We start from the raw sequence: 26,873 nt of genomic DNA, 5'->3' as shown, positions 1-26,873 counted from the left end.
CCACTCTCTTTGGCCTCCTTGGTTGTAGACGGTAGAAGAACAAGAGACTGAGAAAGCCTTGTTACTGCTTTACCCATAGATGAAACGTAGGAATGATACAGCATAAAAGTACCTTGAAACATCAAGAGTGAAATAAAGCAAGGCTATTCTAGGAAGTATTGCTTGTTTGCTGTGTTCCTTGAGAAGATTCTAAAGTTGCAAGGGGGCAGCACGAAGTAGAACCAGTCTTCTGACACTGTGTAGTCCATGTGCAAGCTTCACAGTACAGTTGAGATAGAGCATTCACGTGTATGCTTAGATGCATGAGTGACAAAGGAAACACGCATCCGATGAACACCCACGGACGTTTCTGGAAAGATAACGTAATTAGATATTGACCATTTAATCATTTTAATGATTAAGTCACGTGCCATGAACGCGTCGATCTGTTGATTCTGTTTACGAGTCCCTATCTTGTTCTTCTCCTAATTCTTTGTCACAAATATTGCAGCTGTCTACCTCGGTACATAACTGAAGTCGCAGCCCCCGTATGTATTTCGTGGTCTATGTTCGTTTCTTGTGATCTCATCGGTACATACCTCGTCAATGACCCTACTCGACGAATGATCGATCTGTATATCGCATCCAGATCACGTTCAGTATCCTGCAGCTTCAAAGCATGTCTGGGTCTTCCGGCCTCTCGTTGAATGCACTTTATGATCTTAGCGGTCGCATAGCCTTGGTAACTGGTGGGGGAAGCGGAATGTACTTCGTCCATCATACCACTAAAATGTTCAATGATTAAATTGTATGCAGTGGACTCATGATTGCACGGGGTCTCGCGACAAATGGCGCAAAAGTATATATATCGGGCAGAAGGAAAGAGGCATTAGAGAAGGCAGCAAAATCACTTGATTCGAGTGCAAAAGGATCATTATATCCGTGAGTGGTGCAGGAATACTTCTCTGGAGCTGCGAGCTGAAATAGTCTTTAGACTACCAATGGATGTTACCTACAAGGCTAGCATCCTGGAAGGTGTGAAGGCGATTGAGCAACAAGAAGGAAAACTTCATATACTGGTCAACAAGTATCTCACTATTTACAACTGCTGTCACTGTCACTGCGCGAGACTGATATTCCCTATTACGTTTCTCGCAGCTCGGGTCAAGTAGGTCCAGTATCATCGTTCTTCAATGACCTATCTTCCCCCGAGCACAAGGAACCTGGAACGCTTGGACGCGCCCTCTTCGACAATGAATCGTTTGAATCGTGGTCCGACGTGTACCGCGTCAATACATTTTCTATTTTCTTCGTCACTACTGCCTTCCTCGGCCTTCTCTCGAAGGGGTCGGAGGACTCGAAACATTGGCAGAGCTCTGTCGTCAATATTACAAGTATCAGCGGCGTGATGCGCCTCGCACAGAATCATGTCAGTTTAAACCATGAGTTCAATGGCTCTTGTAACAGTTGACAAGCAATATTGGAATCCATAGTTCGCCTATAATAGCGGCAAGGCGGCTTCATCACACCTAACTCGCATATTGGCGACTGAATTCGCATTGAAAGGAGTTCCCGTGCGAGTTAATGCTGTCGCTCCCGGTATGTATAAAAGCTAACTACTCTCGACATTCCCTTTCAAACGCTCTACGGCCTAGGCGTTTATGCGACTGAAATGACACAGAGAGTCATCCCGGATCCTGAAAGCGTCAGTGTAGAGCAGACCAATAAGGTGGGACAGACTATTCTGCCAGTTCCTGCTGGTAGGCCAGGGAAGTAAGTACATGTAATATGTCCCAATTTGGGTGGTACGCTCATTATCTTCGCGCTGGAAAACACGCATGTTCAGTGCACAAGAAGTCTCGGGAATCGTCATCTATCTCGTTTCCCCCGCGGGCTGTTATACAAACGGTCAGGAGATCATTATTGACGGTGGATACCTCGCAGTAAATCCTTCCACTCGCTGACCGATCGGGGTTTATCTTCCGATCGTCGGTCGTGTTACATTCGAGATATTCCACACAAATGTAAGTTAGTGGTGAATAGGCGCTCATGTGGCGTCCTAAACGAAACGTAATGCCGACGGTTGTGTGCGGTTGGAGACAACTTATAAGCGATAATTGCCAATGCAAAGCGTAACCGGCTTGAACTCTGGCTGGCTCGGACGTTTTCTACAAGTCGGTGTATTTCGCAAAACTTGTTTTACGTATTTTCGTGGTGAACAACATCGAAGTTCAGGGAATCTTCGACTGTACAATTGTCATCTTTCAAGGCTTCCTGATTCCTCCATCTTTCAAGCATCTCAACAACATATCATCTTATCAGGGAGATAAGAGCATGAACTTTGTTCCGTCGCGATCGCCATTAATTTCGTAAAGACGGTTACAGGATAGAGAAGCACACTCGTCCGATTTCATTTTACAGCCCGTCCCGCCCGTGATCTTCCTGAGCCGTAATGTCAGGCATATGTATAATGCGCCTGAAGTGCGGTTGTTTCGTACACCTCATCGGCGAGACTTTGGTCCTTGTCCATGACCGCATGTTTCATCCGCCCTGAAGAACCACAGGGAGTCCGGTGAAATGGGGCATTCTACCATTTTCTATATGCAGATATGCATTCTTGGAATTTGTGCAAAAACGGATACAGTGCTGAGCGTTGAGATAGAAGGATCCATAAAGCTATCGTTCCAGGTAATTTAATTGAACCGAATGCACATTCATCAGAGGTATCAATACTTGCATATAGACCGTGTATCTCTCAAGTGAGGTATTCAATATCCTTTTATCACCCTATCAAAAGGAGCAGACCAGCAAATCTATTATAATAACTATGTACAAGTGAAAATTGAAATTACTGATAGCATGAATGTATAATTCACAACGAACAAGAACTTTGAAAGACAGTGCGGTACGACTTGCATGTCTTCCAATTACTATAGAAATGTCTGCTGTATTTACCCATGATGGTTTTCCTGATCAGGCAATGCATAGAATACGAATCCGGTTGGATTGGATTGACTTTTAAATATTTTAACATTTATCATAACTACACTTAGACGTCGTCAACTCGTTAGAATTCACTTATGGTTACTATTTTTGGAGGGAAATTCACCAATAGTCATACAAATCCATCTATGGGGCATTGGCCAACGTGTTAGAAAGACAATAAACACGGTCGTCCTCCTGACTCAAAGAAACCTGTCCCTTTTAATTCTGTAACTTATTGTACATTTGACTGTCACTCTGATGGGTTTCCTGTACTATCGGGCCATCGGCCACTCAACGCAACGACTAGTTCATTTGGCGTGAATGGTAAGCTGCCGCATTACCCGCCTTCTTCCCAAATACTGCTCCACTAGTAAGTCCGCTTCCTCCCGGATAGTTTCCGTAGAATAGACCACCAACGAGTTCACCTGCACAAAACAGCCCAGGAATCGGCTTGCCTGTATCTTCGGAGATTACACCAGCAGATTCTGGATCTATTGCAAGTCCGCCGAAGGTAAAAGTGATTCCACACGCGATCTTCACGGCGAGGAAAGGCGGCCTTGTTAAAGGAAGAGCCCAGTTGCTCTTTGGTGGATCAACGGTGCTCTGTACTCCTGTTGAAAGACCATCTTTTACAGAGGGATCCCAGACGAGATCGGAATGGAGCCCTCGGTGAGTGTGGACCGCTTCGTTATACTTCTCAATCGTGCTGACGAATGTAGTTGGCCCCTCCAAACCTTCCGCGACTAGCTTATCCGCGAGATCGTCAATACTGTCCGCATATACTTTCTTCACGACATCATCGGCATATTCTTCTTCTCGCAGCCACTTTATGACCTGGTTGTCATACACCTGAAACGCAATGCCACCCGGCTGCGCAAGAATAGCGCGCCCGTATGCTGCGTATGTATAGTTACGATAATCCGCACCCTCGTCAACGAACCGGCGCCCAGCAGCGTTGATCATTAGGCCAAGCGGGTAACCAGACTTTGTGTATTGATTGCTCAGGACGCGGTTGCCAGCGTCTGGATCGGCGTTTGCGTCCCAGCATGTGCTATGGCACCCTCCGCCGCTAAAGTCTCCCGTGAGTTTTGCTCCGACAGCGGATGCTAATGTAAGTCCGTCTCCGGTGTTGAAGGGGGTCCCACGTACCTACTCAGAAAATTCGTAATTTTATTCTTCCCTCTTGGATACTGGATATTCATTACTTACGCGAGCGCGGGACCACTCGTCTCCGAGGTGTTTCGATCGCAGGGTGCGGTTCGCTTCGAATCCTCCACACGCAAGAACGACAGATGAGGAGTGGAAAGTGATATCCGCACCCTTGCACGTAGCGACTAACCCGCAGATGGAGTCTCCATCTTTGAGTAGCGCAGTAGCACAAGTGTCGTACTTGATTTCTATTCCTGCCCTTTGCAGCGCGGCATGATCGTCAGCAATGAGTCCTTTTCCTCCGTCCACCACGCTCAATACGAGTCCACCCCAAAATTTCTGCCTACCGCCGACCTGATATGCTTGCCGGTTGAACGCAAGGATAAAACGCACACCGATACTTCGTGCTAGCCATTCAACAGTGTCACGAGAATTCTTTACAAGTTCTTCTACCAGAGCCTTGTCAGACCTTTCTCCAGATAGTCGCATTATGTCCCGTGTAAAGTCTTCAGCACGATAGGGATCCATGTCTATCAAATATGCTTGTTCGGCTGATACATTCTGGACAATTGGGAGCAAATCCTTCACTCCTTCATGCGTTGTTCGATGACCACCGGCAGTAAAGAAGCCGTTCCCTCCAGTCCATTCCCGAGGCGCCTTTTCAACAATGAGAACGCGCTTGCATCCGGATTGAGCTGCAGACAAGGCAGCACAGGAGCCTGCATGCCCGCTTCCGACGACAATACAATCATAGGTCTCCATGTTTTGAAGCCCTTACTGTGGTGGAAGCGTGAGTGAAAGTTATACACATTACCATGCTTCCTCTATACATCGAAAGGACTCTGCATGGACAAGATTTGTGCACACGTGAAAGGACGAACTAAGAAACGATTTTCTATTTAAAGCATTCATGCCGCTTCACACGGGCTAACAATTATCCGGAGTAGAGATACAGATTGGATGCTACAGAACGCAAACGTACAAAATTTAGTTATTTGAAATATTTAGGGCTAGTTGGTAAACCAACTTTGCCTGCCGGAGGTGTCATTCGGATTACATTATGGTATGTAGATGATGATGACCTCTGAGGGGACTGAACATCAGTTATTCGTGAATAGGTATTGGGAGAAGGGGACATAGGAGATGAAGAGGAAGACAGCAAGCCCGTCGAGTGCGAATGTATATTGTGAGCTGAATTGCTCTTGGTGTCTGGAGTCGAATTCTCTAGAGCGGATGTGCGCCAAACTGGATTAGAGAATGACTGAATATAGCTGGAGCGCTTAGCGTCGTGGACGCTTTCGGGAAATGTTACGTGCTTGGCATCGCTATTAGGTGTTTGAAATACTGAAAGACGTGAACTCGAGCTCGTTATTCGCGAACCTGTCAATGAAGACAGGAAAGAGGTGCGTCCACGCTTTTGCCTCGGTAATTCATGGTCCATCGCAAGATTTGGATCCATAGGCGATTTAATCCCAAGACTTTCTATATCGTATGCGGGAGCTTCGTCGGAATTCTGCACGTCGGCTCCTTGTTTTAGCCCAGATTGCTTCGACTGGTAATAGCGCATGGTGGAAGGGATACGCTTATCCGGAAAGACGATCGACAGCAACTTTGATTGTCGCTTTCGTGTCAGGAACACGGGCACGAAGCCCGGCTCATCGATGAGTTCTTGGTTCTTCACTGAACACGAAGCATATCAGTCAGTCAAAGAAAAACTATCCACCTTCATGCCTTTCTACTTACAGTATTGTGGCAGACCTTTTCCAAAATTCAAGCGGCATATTGCTCCCAGCAATAATGTCACCACCAGTGTGCAGAGCGAAGTAATAGTTATTGTTGCAAAGAATGGAAAGACTGCAAATTTCTTCGCAAAGAAAGTGGTTGGAAATATTGATACCCATGCTCCTACCATCGCGGTGCCCATGATGAAGAACATGACTGTCCACAGCCGATGTTCTCTACGAAACGAGGACCAGCCCTGGGAGGAAGGACAGGTTCAGTAAACAATGATAATTGCATACAAGCAATCGTACGTACTATGAAAACCCAAGGTAACGTCCACTGCACATTGTACCAGTCAGCACTGCCAATGTAGCCGGAAATTTCTGAGGGGGCACTCACGACACAAATATGAATAAAGACAATCCTGTAGGCCGTCTTATTCACAACATATCTCACAAAGACACTGTTGAACAAGGCGTCCACCATTAAAGCAGAAGAGCATATGACGAAGAACGCCGAGAGTTGTAGGGCAACAGAGAACGTCAAGATAAGCTGCAGGCCCAGTTAATCCAAGACACACACGCAGCCTGCTAATTAAAACGTACCGAGTATAAACGATTCATGCTATCCAACCAGCCCACTCGCTTGAAGGTCTGATGTGCATATACCTGGACAATCAGTCAGAATATGCTTCTTCCAGACAATAAGCTGACGTCTGCGTACATGAAATAACTTGTAAGAAACAAAAAGTGTAATGATAGACGCAGCCGCGTTCAAAGCAAAGATAGGAATCTACAGACAATTATCCAGCCATTGATTTAATTGAATATATCCGTATCAACGGGTGAAAAAGACATACAAAGAGACTCAGACGCTTCATCCAGAAGCCTGACAGGACGTTTATCCCGCCGCATGCATCATTTACAACGAGCGATTTGTAGAGTCCTCCATACTGATGAGTGCGGGAGATCTGGAAGATGCTCCAAATAGTTGATAAAACGTGCGTTACGAGCGCAGAGACGCTATTTGTGCTAATAAGCAATCATATGGCGTATATATTATTTAATGTATTCTTACAGATGAGGAATCGATTCATTGAGGACCGTGACGATAGAAATTCCAAAGAGCCAGACTTGGAAAATAAGAAAGCATATGTCCTCTCTTCGCGCGTCTTGCAAACTATTTGAGGTAATGAATGGAAACGAATAACTGTCTTTAAAATTACAACTCACATCATCAGTGGCCAGTTCAGTGCTTCTAAGCATTGAGTACTGAGATTCGAGTCCTAAGCAACGCGGCAAACTTGTTACCTTTATTCAGACTTAGTATAGATTTGACTTACATTCACTGCACGGGGATAAATGTCCATTTGTAAAGCACGAGACGTATGGTTTGAAGGACTGCCAGGTCGAATAGTGTCATCCTGTCCAGCCACTCCGACACTTGTGATAGTAAAACACAATTCGTCGTTCCCATCTGCAGAGTCCTGACAAATTTCCAGCTGATCATTCTCGACAAAGGCATGTACTCCTGTTGCGTTCGTCTCATGAAGAAGTTGAGACAACTCATAATTCATCGAGGTATTCGAGGCATAAGCAACTGCTTGAAGCGAAATTTGGACAATGCAATGCGCCAGCGCTAAGACGGTGAACGCAGTCGTAAGCGGTGTGAGGGTGACTCTGTCATACTGCAGAGGGACCATGCATGTCAGTCCTAGTCAAGGAGTATATCTAACTAGCATATACACACCACAAGCCTAATCTTCGTCCCAATTGGTAGACGATTTAATATGTGCTTGGCACGCATGTCGAGTTCCTGCTCAGCGTTTGGTACGTCAACGTATTAACGGCCCAGCCGACAGTAGGAAAGCCCAGAAAGCAGAAATCAAGAAGTCAAACCAGCAAGGAGAGGCACAGCACACGAGCACAGCAGCAGGAGGGGACAAGAGCAACAACAGACCAGATCGAATGACGTGTGCTGGACCTCTATGTACTACTTACACTGAACAGCGCATGCTCTTGTCCGCAGTATATTCCAGCGCATTCCATTCACAGCTAAGCGGCCCGAAAGAGATCAAACATATGGGTGGCGCGTGGACGTAGTAAGAGTACCGCATGTTACCGGCACCGTCATTCGGAATATTGGAGCTCCTAGTGTTACTCTGTAGAACGGATTTAGCAACATCCTACCGGCGGCCATGACCTATTTTCAGAGACCCCGCAGTCGGGAGTAATTCGGCGGCCACAATACACGGATCAATTTATAGATGGGCTTGGAGGCTCCCAGAGCGGCGCGTCTGTAAAGCTTGCGGGCGCAGCGTGAGCCGTGAAGTAACACTCGGATAATTAGACTTCAACTGTACTGGTAATATGCTGGATGTCAATCATATACTGTACTTCATAATAGTGTGAGTCCGAATGTAGCCCAGCAACGCAAACCTACTCTAGACACAGTCGATGACAGTTTAATTCTCCCTTCCATTACTCCGAACGACGGCATACAGTCGGAACAATTTGATCGTTAATTGCCGGCAGTAATTGTAGTTGAAATGTATAGAAGAGACTCCACGATTTCGCAGTTCAGACGATGATAGTTTCCCAGCATACTCTTCTGGCGCGAGTCGGACTCGAGCTATGTCATACAATAGACTAAGTGGAACGCTTGTCCATGAATATATTTCAGTAAGACCAACAACAAGCAATTAGTAGGCAATTGGACCGTCGAGACGAAAAGATGAGGTGGGGCATAGTGAATAGAAGTTATAGAACATACATCAATCTGAATCCAGCTATGACGCAAACGTTAGAACTTCTGAAATACAAATCCGATACGAGCGAGGATGACAAGACAAGACAAGACTTTGCCTTGAAGCCCACGCCTGGTGTTCACGCAGTAGTCTCGCCGGTTTCAGCAGGCTTATCGGCAGGAGTCGCCCCCGCGTCGGGTTCTGCCGTGGGAGCGGGTGCGGCCGCGGTCTCCGTGTTGGATGGCTCCTTTGGTTGCTGAGTGGACTTCAGCCAGTCCTGTACGAATTTGTGGTGTGCGGAGAAGTTGAGAGTAGAATCGAAGGCATCCCTGTGAGAAACTTAGCAATGCGAATGACGGAATTGTTCAAATTATAGATGACCGACTTGACAGTGCCTTCCGAATCAATGACGAATGTGACCCTGCCTATTAATACAATTACCATGATCAGCATAAGCTCAATTTGCAAGCGTATAAACGTACTTGACGCGGTCAGACCCAATAGACCCTTTGAAACATCATACGCCTTTCGTGCTTCGCCCTTCTCGTCACTCAAGATTGGGTACTGCAGTTGGATAAGCCAAATACCTTGCAAGAGCACGTAGAGGTACGAACAGTTAAATTATTCTTCTCAACGAACTTCTTTTGTTTCTCAACCGGGTCTGGACTGATTCCAATAACTTCGATATTTGTTGACCTGAATATCTCTTCCTCTAAAAGTGGCAAAGACATTTCCAGCACCATCGTTTCGCAATGCAAAATGACGCTAACCAGAAAGCGCGTCCCTGAACTGGCAGGCTTCCTTCGTGCAGCCGTACGTTCCTACACCAGTCAACGTCATATTTCAGCGCACCCATTCGAGTTGTATATATAATGAGCAGGCTGACCAGACTGGGGATAGAAGAAGAGTGCTGTTGGACGTCCGCTCGCACCAGGGGTGAAAGCAAAGGTTGACCCGTCGAAATTAGGCAGCGAAAGCTCTGGTGCTTTCTTTCCTAGAAGCGAGTGTTTCTTCATCGTAGCCGGGCTGAGTATAATCAATCAGCTTTCGTGGAGGTGGGAACTTCGAAATAAAGCAGCATGGTCAGGTACTTATGGTGAGACCTTGTGTCGCACGTGCCAGATGATGGGAAATGAGCACGTGACGTGACTTTGTCGAATTTGTGACTGCTGACACTCTTGTGCTTGTGGGTCCAACCTCCGAGTTTGCGCATTCCCAAACAGGCACTTGGTGATTCTTGCAGGCCTTGCTAACTCGTCCAATTTCACTTTGCAGACAATTTGTCCTTTCAAGAAATTTCGTGCGAAATATTGCCTTATCGAAAGACTGTTTCCTTTTGCTGCAGGACCGCGGGACCGATGCATCATCGTTTTGCAAACATGTCTCCATCACCTCGCCCTCAAATGACTATGTAGGGGACATTGCTTAGACTGAGGGCGCGCCCTCGCAATAATAGCACCTCTTTGATGCGCAAGCCCGCCCTCACGAGTTATAAAGCATTTCCACCACAGCCAACTTCTAGTCGATCACTTCCCGCCTGTTCATTTCGGCAATGGCAAGGCGGAAACGCGCTCCAAGTGAAACAGAAAGCGAGGTGTCCGAATATGATGATAAAAACCGCTCATCGGAGGTGGATGGTACGTTGCATGTCGAACTCCGCGAATTCCGTTGTTCCGTTCTGACGATTGATTTCTTGACTGTATAAAGAACCGCGCAAATCCGGTGGCTCGGGATTTGCAGCGATGCGCTGGTTTTCGGTCTTCCTACTGCTCATCGCATTTGTTCTAATGGGATTCGCAGCAGCGACTCCCATAACGATTCACTTCTATCTCTTCTCGGTCAAGGTCGAGGTGAGCGCTCTTATCGACAAGGTCTCCGACGAGTTCCGGTTCGGCGTCTGGGGTTACTGTTCCACCGGTGCGAAGAACTCGTAAGCACATTCGTTGAAAACGAATTCACGATGTTTACTAACATACGTCTATCATAGATTTGGGATTGGGAAAGCCAAGATTAATAGTAAGGTAACCAAAGGCGGATGCCATGATAGACAGCTAGGTTGGACTTTCAAGGACGTGTACGTCTCTTCGACATGTTTATCCCTGGACCATCACCACCGTTGCTAACATCGAGCTGACTTAATTTTCCGCACCTTCCGGTGGTATTTTCGCTATCCAGCCCTGGAATGTCGGACGACTTGCAGGATGCAATCCATGACGGACTAACAGGCGCCTTCGTTCTGCATATCGTAGGTACGTGGTTCATGTCTCCACGTCACTGAAGCCGAGAACTGAGCGTAAACACTGCGTCTCTGCACATACAGCCGCCGTATTTATCTTCCTCGCTCTCATTTTCGCCCTGATTAGTGCGGCCAAGCGCGACCCATCCCCTCAAGCGATTGACGACGCCTACCGCTACCCCAGGGACTCAGAAGATGACGATTCACCCCTAGCGAAAGCGAGAAAGGCCGTCAGCGCGAGAAAGAAGGCCTTCTTTACTACCCTGTTGGCCTTCATCTTCACGATGACGGTGTTCATACTGGACGTCGCCGGGGTTCTGTGCACGAAGAATACCGTACACAAGAAGAGCAAAGGGCATGCAAAGTTGGGTTTCGGTCCTGCTGTGAGTACCCGTCTATGAAACATGTTTTTGAACGGTTGTACTGAGTAACTTTCTGTAGTGGATTTTCGTCATAGTTACATTTGGCCTCGTCATTATAGCATTCCTCATCGCTTTCATGGATAAGAAAAAATCGTACGTCCTTTGCCTCCTCTCCCATTCGTATGATGCGCGTTACGAATCTTGGAAACTGACTTAATGCAAACTTGCACACAGGTCTAAATTATTACCTGCTGAGGAACGCAAGAAGGACAAGAAGCGCGAGGAGACCCGAGAGGAAAGCCAGAGTAGGAGCGGGAGTCGGTACAGTCAGGACTAAATAAATGAATGGCCGAGTAGAAAGGCAACAAATCTTACACATGGTCAATTATACCTAGAGTGTCCATTGTTGAACATGGGACACTTACCCAACCTTTCGCAAGACACATTCGTGCAATGTAGTTAAATTTAATGACGTTCTCCTTTCCATCCTTTCCCCTTCTTCGCAGTGATGTAGTACTGTAAGTACTAAATGCAACCTAACATGCGTGATTATATTATAATATGCTTAATATTACATGCTTCAACCATCAGTAAACGCTGAGTGCGTGGAGGGCCTACTCTGCCCATGCTTAGTCTGAGTTCTCTGCGATCCCCGTAATCTCTCAGTACCACTTCTGTACACTCCTGAGCTCTGTAAGCTTGATGATGATTTTTCAGATGAAGGCCACCAGACACTCTGACGCTTTGCCGACTCCCTAAATAGACTTCGTACGTCCTCGATGTGCTCTGGGATGGCCCGCCAAACGCCGTCTGGTCCCTTGTCGCCCCAGTGGAACGTATGGAACGTATCGACTTCCATACCTTTCCCCCAGCGATCTCGGACGAAGGAGGCGTTGAATGGTGGTTTCCATATCCACCACTGACTCGGGAGATATCGAATACAGTTGAAATGAGGGGTCGACGTTAGCAGCCCGTAAACGATGCAGAATAGAGGGAAATTATTCAGTTCAACAGACGGAAATATGAGAGAAAACATACGCACATGATCAACAAACAAAATATCCTCATCCTCTGGAACCAACAAATGCACGACCGTCGGTACAGCAACCTCCAAAAAACACGACGTATTCAAGAACGTTCCCAACAAGTCCTTGAACTCGTCCACCAGTCTTGCAGGAATGTACAATGTATCCGCTGATCCGCCAATATAACGTGTTTTGTTGTTCGTGAAGCGGCGGGCCATGCGACGTCGTCGGACGCGAGAGACGCGTTCAAAGGCTTGTTTGCAGACTGGGATTCCGTAATGTGGATCTCTGTGAATGTATTGATGAGTTTTTCTGATTTTTTGGGTTGCAAGCAAACTGATGACGTACCCCCACCTATAAAGTATAACAATGCCAACAATCAGCGCTATCAAGATACGCAAAGGAATAGGTATCAATCAATCGCGACTTACCACCAATCAAGCCACCACCCCCTATACGTCTGGTTCCAATCCATCTCCGGATCCGGTGATATCCTCGCAGGCGGCGCATGATAACTCTTATTACTCCATAAATCCAAACTAACTGCTCGATTCGGCACGTATTCTCCCCAGGGTGAGAAATACCATATTCTATCTTGATTGAATTTTTGTAGGCGTGGAACGTTGAGAAGCATGTCGAAAGGCGCCCAGAGGTAGCCTGTGTAGTTGTTGGTTGAGTAGGGCGGGGTGGTGAGGACTGTGTAGAGCATGTGGTGCGCCATCTGGTTTGTGAGTCAAAAGGAATGTGGGATGTTAATTATTTTAAATGCTGTTGTTGGAAGAAAGATGAAAGGTTACTCACACGTCCTGCCATTTTATAATTCTTCCAATCACTTATATCTTCATCAGATTCATACGAGTCCACAAGGACGTCATACGAATGTCCGAATCCCTTATCTTCCCTACTCTTCGGACCAACAAACACCATCTTCAGATATCGAGAATAATAGGTAAATAAATATCAATCAACATCAAACGTACAATCAGTAGACGTTTACGAAAATACAACTCACATTCGGGAAAAACTCTGCATACACCTCCTTATAATAATCCAAATTTATGTCGTACCGTGCATGACTGAAGAACACGATCAAAAGGACGTCGTCGAATTCGTGGTACGTCCTATTTCCCTTGAAGAACTGCTCAGAAGGCAGAGGTACGCGGGTGGGTATTATTTCGATCGGTGCTAGTGCTGGTGGTGAAACAGGTGACGTGGGTAATCGAGGTGGGAAGTAAGCAAGATCTGTGAGACCGTCGTAAAATGCACGTCGGCTTTCATTACTAGTTACGTTCTGTTGTAGCGATAGATTGTTGGAATGTGTGTTGGCTCTAGGAGATAGTCCACACCCGATGTAGGTTATAATACCAAACAGCGAAAGTAGTACAGCCGAAAGCAACCAACGGACGGACGGACTCTACGAAACAATACAAACGTATCAGCTCAATCACTTCTAGACCAGAAAGCAAAGAACAAAAATAGCCAAATAGTACCTTCTTCGAATCCAGCTCCGGTGAGGCCATGAGAACGGCATCCTGCTTTCCCGACTCGGCTTCCCAATATGCGTAGAAACCAAGTAAAGCAACAGCAAGTCCACAAACAGTACCAATGTCGACCAATTCGTAACTGATCCGTGAGCATCCGAGAAGGATCGACGCAGATAAGGAGGTCGAGATGCCAAATAGTACGGCGCCGCTGGAACCACCTAGAACAGAAGCATTAAGTTAATCAATCCGCTGATCTTCTTCTAGCATGGAAGAATTGGATTGCTTACTGGAGATTAAGTTGATACCGGCAATGTCAACAATTGCACAAAGCGCAAGAATGGGTAAGTTAAACGAGGAATGACTTGTAATGGACATTGGGGGCTTGAAGGTAAATATGTTACTGAGAATAAGAATAACGAGATGAACAAGTAATCCAAATGAGAAGAGTTTGAAGGTCAGTATGTTGGGTATTGGTGTCTCATGTTGTTTATAGACCTAGTAATAGAACAAATCAATAAGACATCCACAAATATGGGAAAGTGGCACTCACGGCATTTAATGTTATACAAAACAGAGAAGTAGATAGAGCAATAAACAAGATTAAAACGAAAGATTTGCTTTCAATATCGAGTAAATTAGATTGACTCTAAAAATAGGCATAATGATGTGTTAATGGCAAGGGAAGTCGACTCGAGGGAAAAAAGGAGAGCGGCTAACCTCGACGCTGAGAAGTCCGAGGATCTGCATCCGAGGCATTAGAAGGGCGGGATTAAGAGTTAAAGTTGTGCGAACAACACGGACCTGAAGAAGTGCCCCGAGCCATTGCTGGAAAGATGCTTTCCAGCCCGTGGATATTTGCAAGATGGCTGCCGAAAGCGGAGGAGCGAAGATAGATGCGAGATGGAGAAGGGTGGAGTTCGCGGGGCTGGAGCTCGTGATGTATAATGCCTTATTTCACATGATAGTCAGATTCAAACGAAGACGATGTCTGCAACATGGAGATCGATACTTACGAGATAGGAATTAAGAGCAAGCAAGGACGCAAGAAGACCAACAGCGACATTGGATCCCGCCGTGCCGAATAGAAGCGCCTGCGAGCTAGACGCGCCATGCACATGTCTGATAGCATCACCTCGCCACAATTCATTCGTCGACCGCACAGGCAGCGTCGGCGCTTCCTCGTCCGCGGGCATCAAACTCGTACGGGAAGACGGAGAAGAACCGCTGCTGATCGATGAAGAAGACGCCGCTGTCCATTGACTTTGACTATTTTTACGTGCCTCAAAATAGATTACCGTCCCGCACAAAGCGAGCTTCACCAAGTCTAGAATTGCGAATTTGGCGGATGTGGTGTAGAGTGTGGATGTAGAGGCGTTCGTGTGTGGGATCTCGTTTCGATCCGGACCGGAAGCATAATTATACGTTAGGCCGAGGACAACCTGGAGAAACACGAGAACGATCTGCCAAACACGGAAAATTAGCTGCTCTTTAGGCTTGGATGTCTACGGGAGAAGTTCAGAAGGGTAACGTACAACTCTTTTCCTCCATCCACCACCAGCGCATCTACTCGCGAAGGGTCTCGGTCCTGGTGAGGTCTTCAGAGCAGCTTCTCCATCGACCTGAGCGGAGAAGAGCAATACGGCCCTTCCAATGCTTTTTGCTGGTTTCTTTACGCGTCTGAGCAGCGACGTAGGGCTCAGCATACGTACTGAGACGCGCTGGAACGTCGAAAAGGTAGACTTATTCAGTCAGAAAATTAGTGGTGTTGAGGGTCAAACACAGTACTGCCTCGACCCTTAAGCGCAGTGCGGAAGCAATTACATAATCTCAGGATTGAGACACTAGACAGCTCCAATTTCCCTATCTTGTACATATCGTATCCAAAGATTACCGCCCTCCTTTTTTGAGATTATCAACATAGATAACTCGTCGTATTTTTAATCCCTCCTCCCTCTTCCTCTGTAGTATTTTAGACCCGACTTTTATGCCTCAGCCTCCACTTGACCGTTCACGCCATTCACGATGCCATTGACAGGTGGGGCTTTCAGCTCTTCCAGCCCTCGTGCCTTCCGGCGTACATTTTCCCTCCTGCCCTGTACCCCTTGACGCAGGCGATCCAGAACGCCGACGGTCTGTTCCCACGAGATGCACGCATCTGTTACTGACTGACCGTATTTGAGGCCTAAGGGACCTGATGAAGGAATGTCTTGTCGACCTTCGACGAGATTGGATTCGATCATAACGCCCATGATGTTGTTGGCTGTATCGCCGAATGCAAGTTGGTTCGCCTGGAGAAGAGGAGAATAATTAATGAGTCGAGTGGTCAACGGAGATCAGGAAAGGGAGAAGAACGTACAATATCGTCTGCTACAATGAGTTGTCTCTGGTGCTGTTTGGAGCTATTTCCGTGGCTGCAATCGATCTACAAACCATCAAATAAGATGGAATAAAGATGTCAATGTCCTTTAAAACTATTGGAAATAGATGCGGGAGAGACGGAGCATACCATAATCTTCTGCGGCAATCCAGCTTTTTTCAACTTCTCCGCGCAGTCACGTACGTACTCGGCCTCGTAATTAGGGCCTTTTGATCCGCCGCGGAGGATAATATGAACATCCGAGTTTCCTTCAGTTTCCACTATACTGCTCAACCCTTCCTTTCCGACGGAGAGGAAGACGTGGCCTTCACGCGCTGCGCGGCATGCATCGACTGCAATGCCTACACTGCCGTCCGTAGAGTTCTTGAATCCCGTGGGCATACTCAATGCACTTGTGAGTTCGCGATGCACTTGCGACTCTGTCGTGCGTGCACCGATCGCACCCCACGATACTAGATCAGCAGTATACTGTGGGCTTATAGTATCAAGGAACTCGCAGCCCGCGGGTAATCCAATCGTTGTGATGTTAAGAAGCAGCTGACGTGCAAGCCGGAGTCCTTTGTTTATACTGAAAGTGCCATTCATGTCCGGGTCGTTAATAAGACCCTTCCAGCCAACTGTTGTGCGGGGCTTCTCGAAATAAACGCGCATAATGATGTGTAAGTCGTCCTTTGCAGAGTCGGCGTAGGCTTTGAGCTTGTGTGCATATTCGAGAGCTGCTTCGACGTTATTCACTGAGCAGGGCCTAGTGTAGGACCATTGGTCAGTTAGACAATGTAGAAGTGTGTGTATAGAATATTTGCTCACCCAACGACGACAACGAGCTTGTCGCTGTTACCGTGCAGAATATCTTCTGTCGATCGTCTGCCATTAATCACCGTCTCGACGGCGGACAAGGTCCTTCATGCATCTCATCAGTACAATATATGCGTACAGAGATGCATCAACCAGACGTACAGAGGTAGATCCTCCTGGAGGATCTGGGGAGGAATAAGAGGTCTAATACGCTTAACGCGCTTGTTCTCAAGACGCGAGATGGCTTCCTTAACGTGCACGGTCATTTCGCAGGACACTGTAGCAAACGGAGGGGTTAGAAGTAGATTGAGAGCAGAAAGCAAAGAAAGATGCACTTTTTATATTGAATCAAGAAATCGAAGTCGAAGCTGCCCTTTATGATATGATCAGGAAACATGCGATTGCTACTCCATGCACATACAGCAAATCAGAGGTGCTGCTTTTGACTCAGGACTGAAATCTTTCCAAATTTCCGAGGATTATGTAACCATCACGAATAGAGTCGCGTCGTGCCGCTGTCGCTGTCACTTTTGCTATTCCGTTCCTCCTTCTCTTCGTACCTGCCACTCCGCCATGGATTTTTCCCAACTCAATGCTGCCGAGCAGGCACATATGACCCGTGTCATAGAGAAAAAACAGGTATCAAATTTCTCTCTCGATTCCGCGGAACAATAATAAATCGAACTCCACACCTCTAGATGCAAGATTTTATGCGTCTATACTCAAACCTCGTAGAACGCTGCTTTACGACATGTTGCAATGACTTCACGAGCAAAACTCTCGGTAGCAAAGAAGTACGTCGTCACTTTCTTATACCATGTGCCGAGAATTCCGGATCACTCATTTATTTCTCTCTCGTCTCCGATTCCTCTACTGTTTTCTCTTTTTGGCGTTTGTTTTTCGTTTGATTGGTTGGTCGGCGGATGTAGGAACAATGTGTATTGAATTGCACTGACAAGTTCCTCAAGTACTCAGAACGAGTAGGGGCGCGGTTTGCAGAACATAATGCCGGTACGTCTTGCTTGTCGCTCTCCGTCTAGACCGCATCAATTGAATTTCGTTGACACGTATGTGTGCCTCTCTTTTTGCGATGCTGAAAACAGAACAAGGTGCTGTCGGGAGACCAAGTTGATTTGTTGATGGCCGTATATCTGGTTGTCCGTTTCTCTGTCTATTGCTTCTCATTTACTCCCCGTGCATTACTGCATCACATACAACGATTAAACACGCATAATTCAATCGTATTTCACTACACAAGAACGTCTCGTTAACAACCCGAGCTAGGGCATGAATATAATCTTGACCAGCACCCTTTGTCCTGTGTGGATCTCAACCTAATTTGAAGAAAGAAGATCGACACAACAGAAAACCGGAAATCCTCTTGAGCCATGAAGAAGGCTAGTTGCGGTCTCGACTTCCACGTCGTTCAGTTTGGCACTGTCATATGCCCATTGTCCGAGTCCTACGGATGCGATCTTAAGGTGATATGAACAGCCTTCAGTTACGCGTGCTTGGGGGTACCGTTTGGTACGGGTTGCTTTCGGAAAACAAGACCATTTGGGTAGATTCCCGGGGTACTCCTTTGTGTCGTTGATGTTACCACTCCCGCCGGCTTGAAATGAAAATTTACGCAATGGAAGACCACTCAAAGATATTTATCATTCTATGGAGTCGCCTCCGACTTCCATCTTGATCTTAAGCATACCGGTATCCGAAAACCTAGATATGACGTGACCGTACATGTCTAATCCCAAAACGTTAAATTCTACTTCCTATTGGCTTTGTGTAAACGGATTGCTTGCCCCCAAGATTTCTGTAATTCGGATTCGGAATGAGTTGTATCACTGGGTATTTAGTATCCCTAGCCAAGAGGTGTTTCAAGCCACAATTCTCCTGCACTTTTTGTTTCACTTTGTACACATGTAAGTTTTGTTAACCATTCAAGCAACAAATGGTGTCTCGTATGGACTCATCCCAATTGAGTGAATAAAATACGGCTAACTTTGGTGAGCCTTAATATTCCAAGAAGATCATGACAAAACAGGACAAGAACAAAGGCTAAAGAAAGGAAAGCAGGAAGAACAGGGTTAAAAATGAAACGAGTAACAACAGAGACACAGAGACAGACAGAGAATTATTTTGTACACTACCTGTCCTACTAACGGTCAACATCAAGATCAGAATCGGGTAACAAAGGGAACAGACAGAAGAACAAACAGAAGAAAAAGAGAGATCGTAAGAGGATGCAGGTTATATGAATGAATGTACGTATGTATGCTTTATGCTCAATAATGGGACATATGGGGACATGGGGACGTGGAAGAGGCGTGTCTTGGTTGGCGGGAGGGGAGCAGGGGGATGTGCTATGAATGCTGGAGACGAGACAGACAGACAGACAGACAGACAGACAGACAACAAACATGGGAGAGGAAGAGAACAATGAATGTACATGCCAGACGAATCCATACATAATGTTCGTCATGTTACAGAAAGATTATGATGGACGTTAGAAGAAAGGGAAAGATGTTCGAATAGAATGATACGAAGCACTACGAACGACAAGAACTGCGCCCCGCGCAGAAAAACTGGATATCTATCTTGGTATTCATTGCCTCGTTCTTGTAGTGATATTCTGTAACTCCGCCACGAGGTTCTAAAAAACGAGGCGACGACATTCAAAACGACTCCAACACATGGAAAATAACTTAAACTCACCTCAGCGTCAGTTGTGATTTCCCGCTCCGTCAATACTCCCCCTGCATCCTTTGCACGATGCACAACGAATCGAATCAACTGTCGCATATATTCATGGTTGATGATAGCTTCATCATGCGCAAGCACCAGTTCTTCCTGTTTCGGAGTAGGCTCTCGAGGTGGTGGTGGTGGTGGAGTGGGTTCTCGTGGAGGCGGCGGAGGCGGAGCTATTTTGTGTTTCTCATTTAGCTAAAGTATTCAAGCTATAGTCTATGTGAAATAACTTACGTTCTCTCATAGATAACCAGTCATCATCAAGTAGCTCCGGTATAAGCGCCCTTTCCTTCGGATCACGCTGCAAACACCTCTGCATCGTCTCAATAACATCCTTCCTTACAGGAGTAGCAAGGTGCGTCAAGCGCGTCGGCGGAGCCGATGCAGCACCAGAAGCACTTCGCGGACTAGGAATTTCCGGTACCGACTCCTCCGGAAACTCGATGATGTAGTTCTTATCCGGGATGGCTTTCATCTTTTGGAATACCGTCAGGTGCGCAAATGGAGCGTGACCATAGATCATTTGATAGAGAATACAGCCTAAGGACCAGACGTCGCTGGATCGACCTAATTTTAGTTTGCGCATGCCTTCAGGCATTTCGATCGCTTCTGGGCTCATGTAATTAACGGTGCCAATCTTCGTGAGAGCACTAAGTGTAAATTTCCTGCATGTGTAGGATTTGCATGATGTTTGCTTACCTGATGCTCCCTCTGGATGTTTGTCGTATCATTCGCGATTGCTTTTGCAATGCCAAAGTCAATAAGCTTTAGCTGCCCCCTGACGAGTACGAAGTTCGCCGGCTTCAAGTCGGAATGTATGATCTTCTCTTCGTGGATGACATGAACGGCTTCAAGCATCTACAAAGTGCAGAAAATACTTTAGTCACGTTACAGATATGAATGATAAGTAATACCCACTTGTTGCCAGTAGTATGCTATCCATAATGTATTCATCGGTTCCCTCTGATGAACCTGGCAGAGTCTGGCCAAATCTGGGGCCACTCGTTAGTAACACGGCCACCGTCATTATAAATCCCGAATCCGTACCTATTTCTCCACATTCCATGACTATCTGAATAGAACCCTTGCTAGTCCCGACATTTTTCACTTCATGTTCGATTATACGGATAATTCGTTTATTTCCGTCGAGACGCTTCAGCAGCGCAATCTCATTCAAGTATCCGCCAACAGTGTCCTCGTCGCTCTTTTCTAGGCTCACCCGTTTGATAGCATAAATTTCGTTCGACGTGCTCACTACGCGGAATACGCGCGACGAGCCACCCTTACCGATCAGATCAAGTCGATAGTATACCTTTTTACCAACAGTCATGGGTCGCATTTTGAGATCTATCATAGCTTGCTGTAGATGGCTTCGTTGACCGCTACCCGAACTGTGAGCCTTCCCATTACTTTGAAGGTGTTGCTCTGCATGTTCGACAGTTGCTTTGATTGTGGTTGTGGGCTTCTCTGGAGCTGACGGGCTTCGTTGTTGTCGGACGGTAGGTTGAACCGCGGTTGTTCCTCCCAGGCTGCGTGAAGTTGGGGATAGACGGTGTTGTTGGTCAAAAGCTAGGTCATCTCGTTTGGAGTAATGCGAATATGGTAAACCTGACCGCAAAGTATCCGAATCGCGTCGTTGGTGAAGTCCATGTCGAGAGTGAGAAGCGTGAGGTGGTGAGGGAGACTTTCTTGACTGGAGTTCTGCTGCTTCAGCTAAGGTGATAGTGAGACAATGGTCGAACTAAGCTGAATGTCTACTTACCTAGGGCTTGCTCTTCTGCAATCTCCTGCTCTTGGCGCATCCGCTCTTCAGCAGTGACACGCCGTGCTCTGGAGGGAAAGCCATGCAATGAGTTCGGTCGAGAAGATGGCAATGGTGCATATTGTGAGGGAAGAGATCGTGAGGTTGGTAGATAGGAATAAGGATCGCCGTTAGTATCTGCTGCAGTCCGGTGTTGATAATATTGTGGTTGAACATAATTATCAGCTTCCTCGACTTCACGCTCGGCCTGCTCGCTTTCATGAATTCGGGATACAGTGGGCAGCTTCTTTGCAGAGACCAGTGGCCGAGTGACGCGTGGGAATCCGAATTGGTTCTGGCGAGACGGGAGCGCTGCGATGGGGCGGCTGGCTTGTGGCGGCGATTGACGCATTTCTGAGTACATATTTTCCTTTTCTTCCAGTGCACGGCGCGCTCGCTCGCGCTCAGCTTCCTCCTCCTCGCGACGTATGCGCTCCTCGATTTCTCGACGTTGGCGCTCAGCTTCCTCTTTACGGATGCGTTGCGCAGGCCCGGTCTTCCGACTGGTACCATAAAGCCCGCTAGTCAACGATGCAACCCCGACACCCCGCGTCGTCTGCGCAGGGCTCGCAGTATTGACGGGTCCAGATGAGGTGCGCGTCAGTGTTCGGGGCGGCGCAAGAAGTGTGTCGGTGCTTGTTGTGCTTTGCCCAAGCCCAGCTCCAGGTAGGCTTTCTGACCGGGACAGAGATGCGCGCCGTACAGAGGAACTTGCTTCCGGTTCAGCAGGCAGTTCTAATGTCTTGGGTGGTGTCGGCGGTGCTGATGTTGACGGCTTGTTCGAGCCTTTAGAGACACGGACGAGCTTGCCATCTGCATCAATTTCATAGTCAAAGGATAGTTCTAAGGACTCTTCGGAGTCGAATGAGGACGGGGAGGAGCGCGAAGACGGCAACGGTGGGGGACTGTCGATTGGCGACGACATCGATAATGCTTATCCGATGATAGATCCGGTTGCTTGATGCTGGTGGCCGACGTCTTGAACGTCGTTGGCTTTGAGGAAGAGTTCAACCACACGAGGCGCGCTGAGTCCAACTATAGAGTCCAACTATAACGTAATCTCGTGACCGCGTGTGATGCAGTGTCATTTCAGCAACTCTGCTCGCGGCACAGACTGAGGCAGTTATCCTCGGCACCACCAGCGACAATGGAGGCGCTTTTCTTCAACGTATGTGGCGACATTATTCTTCCGCAATGTAGTACTAAATATTTGGTCAACAAGGTCTCCGCTGGTTTCCTGGAAGGCATCGTCAGGGGCTACAAGGCGGGCATCCTTACTCAGGGACACTACGCAAACCTTACACAATGTGAGACTCTTGAAGGTGATTTTATTTTATTTCGATCCATACCCTCAAGTCCTTGAACATGTATTTCTGCAGACTTCAGGATGCAACTGTCTTCCACTGACTACGGAAATTTCCTTGCAAATGAACCTCTCCCCATTTCGACCTCAACCATCAACGACAAGGCAACTCAAGTCCTCGTCGACCAATTCAATTTCCTTCGGAACAATGCTGTCGAGCCGCTTAGCACCTTCCTGGACTATATTACTTACGGATACATGATTGACAATGTCGTGTTACTCATTACTGGTACACTGCACGAACGGGACACGCATGAGCTTCTTGAGCGGTGTCATCCGTTGGGCGTCTTTGACACTATGCCTGCACTCTGCGTTGCAACGAATGTCGAAGAATTGTATCAGAGCGTGCTTGTAGAGACCCCTCTTGGTGAGTAGTCTCTTCGCTTTTGAGAAGGCTTATTTATGACGTGTATGTGTTGCAGCACCCTATTTCAGAGGCTGTTTGTCCGCCGCTGACCTCGACGATCTCAACATTGAAATCATCCGCAACACACTCTACAAAGCATACCTAGAAGATTTCCACCGCTTCTGTACAGAGAAAATCGGTGGTCCAACCGCCGAGGTGATGCACCGCATCCTTGAATTCGAAGCCGACCGTCGCACGCTCAGCGTCACGATCAACTCATTCAATACCGAGCTGTCCAAAGAACAGCGTGCACGGCTCTTCCCTGCAATAGGCCGCCTCTTCCCCGAAGGTAACAACTCACTCGCACGTGCAGACGACCTCGAGCAAGTCCGCCAAGTATGCGACAACGTAGCCGAATACCGCCAATTTTTCGAGGCTGCGTCGGGTAGCTCCGGTGGCGGCGGAGAAGACAGTGTAGCTGCACAACTCGAAGATCGGTTCATCGCTTATGAAGTACACCTGAACAAGCAAGCGTTCCTTCAACAATTCCAATATGGTGTTTTCTACAGCTATCTAAAGTTGAAGGAGCACGAGATCAGGAGTATTACGTGGATTGCGGAGTGTATTGCTCAGGACGCTCGGGACCGTATACAGGACTTTATTCCAATCTTCTAATAGCATCGCATTGTTTTGTATTTATGTTTCTCCTATGATATTCATTCTAAGTATAACTACATGTCCGGTTTTCCCAGACTGAAAAGCTCATGGAGTTATTTGCGCGTGTTTGCGGATGTGGCGTAATCTACGCAGAGCTAGGTCCTTACAGGAAAATACCGTACAACGACATTGTACTTCGTGACTCAATTTTTACCCACTTGCTCTGCTACCACAGGTATCGTTCTCGCAGAGTGCCATGGCAGGCAAGGTCAAGACCAAGTTCCCTCAATTCATCAACGCCAAAGATTACTCATTTCCCGAGAAACTTGTACTAGACTTGCACGACCTCGCCACTATAGTCCTCAGAGAACGATTATTCTCACAAACACAATTCCGGTATTCTCAGCTTTACGAAATCTGCAATGATTCTGAAAAGGCTACTTGTCTCCCATCCGATGCCCAAGCTACATGGACGAGCCTACCTGATCCGAAAGTTGGCTACTTCCTGAGAGAGCCGTCGGAAGTTGCTGAAGACGCACCTGCTACTGAACCCTACGATTTCTTGCATGAAAACTTCAAGGGGAAGGATATACCCGATGAACAGAGTCTTGAAACTATCTTCTGGCGTGTCAAGCACCATGATAGTGGCTTTGTCCTCGCTCACGCTTTACAACTCGTACTTGACGCGCTTCCTGAATCAACCAAACTTCGGATATGCACTTCTCAGGGACATAGAATAGAATGCAAAGCTCGGTCAAGTGCTGTTGCTGAAATGAACATCTTACCGAAAATGACGAGTTATATATGCAATATTCGGGCTCGACCTGACCTTGGGCCGAACAAGGTTGACATCGATCAGCACTACACTGGAGGGGAATTGAATGGTATACCATGGTTATACCTTATCTTTGGAGAGAAGGAAGACGCAACTGGAGACGTACTCACTGATAGGCGTGTCGCTGTTGACCTCGTCGCTCCTATGCTTGGTTTGCGCGGTCTAGGTAACGAAGTGTTCGCAATGGAGCAAATAGGCGTTTATCATCACAAACTGTTATCCAAAGTGGCTGGAGAGAGCGAAGAGTACGTCCTTTCAGGAAGGATTCTGATGGCTGACGAAGACAAGGCGAGAGCTTCTGCAGACATTGCGACGCGAGTTCTTGCACGTCTGCAGAAAATTACGCGTGGCGAGGAGGTATATTGTGCATACTGTGGAAGGGATGAGGCGGAGTCTATGTGTGAAAATTGCCATGGAAAGGCTAGATATTGTAGCCCTGAATGTCAGAAGAAAGGGTGGAGGTATCATAAAGTTTGGTGTAAGGGTGATGCTGGGACAAAGACATGACTGTAAATGATAAATGTCTGTAACAATTTTCATGATTTTCACGTAAATTGGGTTATCTGGGTGTTACATTTTCTATACCATTGAATTTAAAAATGAAAATACTCGGTGAATTTGATGTGGTCTATTTGTGCAGGTTTGTAGGGTTTTTTTCCCCTTTACGTTGACTAGGGACTGTAGGGTCATTGTTTTAGTAGAGTTCCAGACACTGTATTGCTCAACCTCTAGGATTCTTTGAGTTGCAAGCAGTGGCCAAGCACTGAACCTGGATGCTTCCAATGCTGCAGCAGGCTCAAGTGCAAGCGGGGGATCGGCGTCGGACGTTTTACAGCTCATGCCACGTGCAATTCACGAAACGCGCCCGACCTTCCCAAACTCAAACACACCATTTCTCACAGCCAAGAGGAAGTCGGACGATATTCACGTTCTTAGAAACAACCACGACTACGCTCATATCTACAGTGAAAAATGGTACTTGAAACGAGTGAACCGCCGTCTTTCTTCACGGCGACATCTGCGTATTCTGTGAGCATGCCGTCTACCAACCCAAATGATTGATTTTCTTACAACATTTCGCAAACTAAATTGATGTAGCTTGCCGCGGTTGCACTCATTGGATTCATTGCAAGGACTGGAGCGAAAGCACTCCTTCCGAAGAATGCACGCTGGCAGGATAAAGTCGCGTTCATATGGCTTGTAAGAGCTTACATCTAATGGAGAGGAACGAAATTCTGACTGTACTGGTGTCCGGAATCTTACAGGCTTTTGACGCAATGATCCATTTCTCGTTTGAGGGCTCATTCCTGTATCTCTCGACATTTGGCCAGACAGTGAACTCAAGCGTCGGACCGTTTGCTGAGCTCTGTCAGGCTTTCTACATTACCCATCCTGCATCCATTTCTAACGATGCTTCTTCAATAACTAGGGAAAGAATATACCCGTGCTGATTTCCGCTGGGGCGTTTCGGATCCAACAGTAGTCTCACTCGAGATCCTTACCGTTCTCGGAGCCGGACCAATGTGTTGTCTGATCTTGTATCAACTTGTACGCCAGGACCCGGCGAGGCATTATTGGATCGTTGTGCTGAGCACAGCGGAGTTGTATGGTGGATGGATGACGTTCTGTCCTGAATGGCTTACGGGCTCGCCGAATCTTGATACATCTAATTTCTTGTATCTATACGTCTACCTTGTTGTACGTCATGTTTCATTCATTTCTGGTTGTATAGTGGTTAATTGTTGACTGATGACTTTCTTTGTGAATGACATAGTTCATGAATGTCATGTAAGCTAGAAGGATTCCTATGAATGGGATGACGAAGTTTACTGACGAACTTTCTTTTACTGTAGCTGGGTCATTATTCCGCTTTGGCTCATGTACGATTCATACCAGCACATTGCAGGCTCTTTGCGTCTAGCCCAACGGAGCGCAGCGGCGAAAAAGAATTGATGGAGTCTGGACGGTTTTTCTTGCAATAGTCTTGCGTGTTGAAATTGAATTCTTGATTTGCTATTTTGTTAGTCTTAGTTTTGTAACCCGCTACTTTGAGGCATGGTTTTATTTCTGAAGGATTTTCCGTTTTGTTTGTTGCTATGGCCATGGCGGGATAACGTTAGGCCACATAGAAGCGAAAAAGGACGCGGCGATCCTGTCTTGAACCGATGAACGTGCCTTGCACTGCTCACCCTCCTCACCTGTCAGGCTTGCTCACTGTACTAATTGCTGCATCATCAACACCCAGCCTACGGACTTGATACGT

At 47.0% G+C, this 26,873-nt stretch overlaps 12 protein-coding genes across 12 annotated transcripts; 6 read left to right on the top strand and 6 right to left on the bottom strand.

Annotated features, from left to right (window-relative positions):
* Positions 1–494: 494 nt before the first annotated feature.
* FOMMEDRAFT_23965 (short-chain dehydrogenase) lies at positions 495–2,215 on the top strand. The gene is made up of 8 exons (XM_007271524.1): positions 495–527; positions 629–744; positions 796–921; positions 974–1,066; positions 1,138–1,408; positions 1,473–1,578; positions 1,635–1,752; positions 1,826–2,215. Exons 2-8 carry the CDS (start codon positions 659–661, stop codon positions 1,941–1,943), a joined length of 918 nt encoding a protein of 305 aa, XP_007271586.1. The 5' UTR covers positions 495–527; positions 629–658; the 3' UTR covers positions 1,944–2,215.
* A 967-nt stretch (positions 2,216–3,182) lies between these two features.
* Positions 3,183–4,875, bottom strand: FOMMEDRAFT_143431 (FAD/NAD-binding domain-containing protein; the record flags this gene model as incomplete). The annotated part of the gene is made up of 2 exons (XM_007271687.1): positions 3,183–4,113; positions 4,174–4,875. The coding sequence occupies 2 exons, from the start codon at positions 4,873–4,875 to the stop codon at positions 3,268–3,270; spliced, it is 1,548 nt and encodes a 515-aa protein (XP_007271749.1). The 3' UTR covers positions 3,183–3,267.
* Positions 4,876–5,051: 176 nt separating this feature from the next.
* Positions 5,052–8,144, bottom strand: FOMMEDRAFT_23964 (uncharacterized protein). The gene is made up of 11 exons (XM_007271523.1): positions 7,585–8,144; positions 7,178–7,522; positions 7,068–7,120; positions 6,913–7,014; positions 6,695–6,857; positions 6,559–6,627; positions 6,441–6,503; positions 6,235–6,387; positions 6,151–6,174; positions 5,857–6,091; positions 5,052–5,793 (listed from the first exon to the last, which is right to left on the bottom strand). The coding sequence occupies exons 1-11, from the start codon at positions 7,639–7,641 to the stop codon at positions 5,105–5,107; spliced, it is 1,953 nt and encodes a 650-aa protein (XP_007271585.1). The 5' UTR covers positions 7,642–8,144; the 3' UTR covers positions 5,052–5,104.
* A 331-nt stretch (positions 8,145–8,475) lies between these two features.
* FOMMEDRAFT_23962 (peroxiredoxin Q) lies at positions 8,476–9,638 on the bottom strand. The gene is made up of 6 exons (XM_007271522.1): positions 9,468–9,638; positions 9,352–9,402; positions 9,196–9,293; positions 9,064–9,145; positions 8,967–9,006; positions 8,476–8,910 (listed from the first exon to the last, which is right to left on the bottom strand). Exons 1-6 carry the CDS (start codon positions 9,595–9,597, stop codon positions 8,721–8,723), a joined length of 591 nt encoding a protein of 196 aa, XP_007271584.1. The 5' UTR covers positions 9,598–9,638; the 3' UTR covers positions 8,476–8,720.
* A 685-nt stretch (positions 9,639–10,323) lies between these two features.
* FOMMEDRAFT_32130 (uncharacterized protein) lies at positions 10,324–11,516 on the top strand (the record flags this gene model as incomplete). The annotated part of the gene is made up of 6 exons (XM_007271551.1): positions 10,324–10,511; positions 10,569–10,655; positions 10,757–10,830; positions 10,902–11,200; positions 11,259–11,332; positions 11,414–11,516. The coding sequence occupies 6 exons, from the start codon at positions 10,324–10,326 to the stop codon at positions 11,514–11,516; spliced, it is 825 nt and encodes a 274-aa protein (XP_007271613.1).
* A 243-nt stretch (positions 11,517–11,759) lies between these two features.
* FOMMEDRAFT_162234 (uncharacterized protein) lies at positions 11,760–15,391 on the bottom strand (the record flags this gene model as incomplete). Its single annotated transcript, XM_007271686.1, has 12 exons — positions 11,760–12,492; positions 12,553–12,558; positions 12,636–12,925; positions 13,006–13,131; positions 13,217–13,618; positions 13,695–13,906; positions 13,976–14,183; positions 14,239–14,334; positions 14,406–14,429; positions 14,490–14,636; positions 14,702–15,190; positions 15,221–15,391. 12 exons carry the CDS (start codon positions 15,389–15,391, stop codon positions 11,760–11,762), a joined length of 2,904 nt encoding a protein of 967 aa, XP_007271748.1.
* Positions 15,392–15,670: 279 nt separating this feature from the next.
* FOMMEDRAFT_97576 (3-deoxy-7-phosphoheptulonate synthase) lies at positions 15,671–17,126 on the bottom strand (the record flags this gene model as incomplete). Its single annotated transcript, XM_007271593.1, has 5 exons — positions 15,671–15,976; positions 16,045–16,110; positions 16,195–16,810; positions 16,873–16,965; positions 17,023–17,126. The coding sequence occupies 5 exons, from the start codon at positions 17,124–17,126 to the stop codon at positions 15,671–15,673; spliced, it is 1,185 nt and encodes a 394-aa protein (XP_007271655.1).
* Positions 17,127–17,423: 297 nt separating this feature from the next.
* Positions 17,424–18,107, top strand: FOMMEDRAFT_129777 (uncharacterized protein). Its single transcript, XM_007271685.1, has 4 exons — positions 17,424–17,499; positions 17,559–17,654; positions 17,790–17,871; positions 17,964–18,107. Exons 1-4 carry the CDS (start codon positions 17,434–17,436, stop codon positions 17,990–17,992), a joined length of 273 nt encoding a protein of 90 aa, XP_007271747.1. The 5' UTR covers positions 17,424–17,433; the 3' UTR covers positions 17,993–18,107.
* A 1,688-nt stretch (positions 18,108–19,795) lies between these two features.
* On the bottom strand, positions 19,796–20,938 carry FOMMEDRAFT_97720 (kinase-like protein; the record flags this gene model as incomplete). The annotated part of the gene is made up of 4 exons (XM_007271603.1): positions 19,796–20,245; positions 20,308–20,466; positions 20,527–20,600; positions 20,656–20,938. The coding sequence occupies 4 exons, from the start codon at positions 20,936–20,938 to the stop codon at positions 19,796–19,798; spliced, it is 966 nt and encodes a 321-aa protein (XP_007271665.1).
* Positions 20,939–22,531: 1,593 nt separating this feature from the next.
* Positions 22,532–23,860, top strand: FOMMEDRAFT_114647 (ATPase, V0 complex, subunit D). Its single transcript, XM_007271684.1, has 4 exons — positions 22,532–22,577; positions 22,632–22,731; positions 22,789–23,139; positions 23,195–23,860. The coding sequence occupies exons 1-4, from the start codon at positions 22,557–22,559 to the stop codon at positions 23,791–23,793; spliced, it is 1,071 nt and encodes a 356-aa protein (XP_007271746.1). The 5' UTR covers positions 22,532–22,556; the 3' UTR covers positions 23,794–23,860.
* Positions 23,861–24,031: 171 nt separating this feature from the next.
* On the top strand, positions 24,032–25,117 carry FOMMEDRAFT_162230 (uncharacterized protein; the record flags this gene model as incomplete). The annotated part of the gene is made up of 1 exon (XM_007271683.1): positions 24,032–25,117. The coding sequence occupies one exon, from the start codon at positions 24,032–24,034 to the stop codon at positions 25,115–25,117; it is 1,086 nt and encodes a 361-aa protein (XP_007271745.1).
* A 411-nt stretch (positions 25,118–25,528) lies between these two features.
* FOMMEDRAFT_23956 (Emopamil-binding protein) lies at positions 25,529–26,726 on the top strand. The gene is made up of 6 exons (XM_007271521.1): positions 25,529–25,639; positions 25,709–25,810; positions 25,876–25,978; positions 26,040–26,308; positions 26,385–26,398; positions 26,464–26,726. The coding sequence occupies exons 1-6, from the start codon at positions 25,583–25,585 to the stop codon at positions 26,561–26,563; spliced, it is 645 nt and encodes a 214-aa protein (XP_007271583.1). The 5' UTR covers positions 25,529–25,582; the 3' UTR covers positions 26,564–26,726.
* The last annotated feature ends 147 nt before the right edge of the window (positions 26,727–26,873 follow it).

This window comes from Fomitiporia mediterranea (genome assembly GCF_000271605.1).
Source record: "Fomitiporia mediterranea MF3/22 unplaced genomic scaffold FOMMEscaffold_18, whole genome shotgun sequence".
NCBI classification, from domain to species: domain Eukaryota; kingdom Fungi; phylum Basidiomycota; class Agaricomycetes; order Hymenochaetales; family Hymenochaetaceae; genus Fomitiporia; species Fomitiporia mediterranea.
The sequence above is the reverse complement of the archived record's forward strand: the minus strand, read 5'-3'. Positions and strand labels throughout refer to the sequence as shown.

Coding starts and splice junctions, on each gene's coding strand:
- FOMMEDRAFT_23965 (XM_007271524.1), top strand. CDS start 659: ATGTCTGGGTCTTCCGGCCTCTCGTTGAATGCACTTTATGATCTTAGC. Junction 922..973: donor GCAAAAGGATCATTATATCC/GTGAGTGGTGCA, acceptor AATAGTCTTTAG/ACTACCAATGGATGTTACCT. Junction 1,753..1,825: donor CCTGCTGGTAGGCCAGGGAA/GTAAGTACATGT, acceptor ACGCATGTTCAG/TGCACAAGAAGTCTCGGGAA.
- FOMMEDRAFT_23964 (XM_007271523.1), bottom strand. CDS start 7,641: ATGCGTGCCAAGCACATATTAAATCGTCTACCAATTGGGACGAAGATT. Junction 7,523..7,584: donor GGACGAAGATTAGGCTTGTG/GTGTGTATATGC, acceptor GTCCCTCTGCAG/TATGACAGAGTCACCCTCAC. Junction 7,121..7,177: donor TTTATCCCCGTGCAGTGAAT/GTAAGTCAAATC, acceptor CGCGTTGCTTAG/GACTCGAATCTCAGTACTCA.
- FOMMEDRAFT_23962 (XM_007271522.1), bottom strand. CDS start 9,597: ATGAAGAAACACTCGCTTCTAGGAAAGAAAGCACCAGAGCTTTCGCTG. Junction 9,007..9,063: donor ATTGGGTCTGACCGCGTCAA/GTACGTTTATAC, acceptor TTGTATTAATAG/GCAGGGTCACATTCGTCATT. Junction 8,911..8,966: donor GATTCGGAAGGCACTGTCAA/GTCGGTCATCTA, acceptor AGTTTCTCACAG/GGATGCCTTCGATTCTACTC.
- FOMMEDRAFT_129777 (XM_007271685.1), top strand. CDS start 17,434: ATGGATTTTTCCCAACTCAATGCTGCCGAGCAGGCACATATGACCCGT. Junction 17,655..17,789: donor AAACTCTCGGTAGCAAAGAA/GTACGTCGTCAC, acceptor CGGCGGATGTAG/GAACAATGTGTATTGAATTG. Junction 17,872..17,963: donor GTTTGCAGAACATAATGCCG/GTACGTCTTGCT, acceptor TGCTGAAAACAG/AACAAGGTGCTGTCGGGAGA.
- FOMMEDRAFT_114647 (XM_007271684.1), top strand. CDS start 22,557: ATGGAGGCGCTTTTCTTCAAC. Junction 22,578..22,631: donor TGGAGGCGCTTTTCTTCAAC/GTATGTGGCGAC, acceptor TTGGTCAACAAG/GTCTCCGCTGGTTTCCTGGA. Junction 23,140..23,194: donor GCTTGTAGAGACCCCTCTTG/GTGAGTAGTCTC, acceptor TATGTGTTGCAG/CACCCTATTTCAGAGGCTGT.
- FOMMEDRAFT_23956 (XM_007271521.1), top strand. CDS start 25,583: ATGGTACTTGAAACGAGTGAACCGCCGTCTTTCTTCACGGCGACATCT. Junction 25,640..25,708: donor CGGCGACATCTGCGTATTCT/GTGAGCATGCCG, acceptor AAATTGATGTAG/CTTGCCGCGGTTGCACTCAT. Junction 25,979..26,039: donor CGGACCGTTTGCTGAGCTCT/GTCAGGCTTTCT, acceptor TTCAATAACTAG/GGAAAGAATATACCCGTGCT.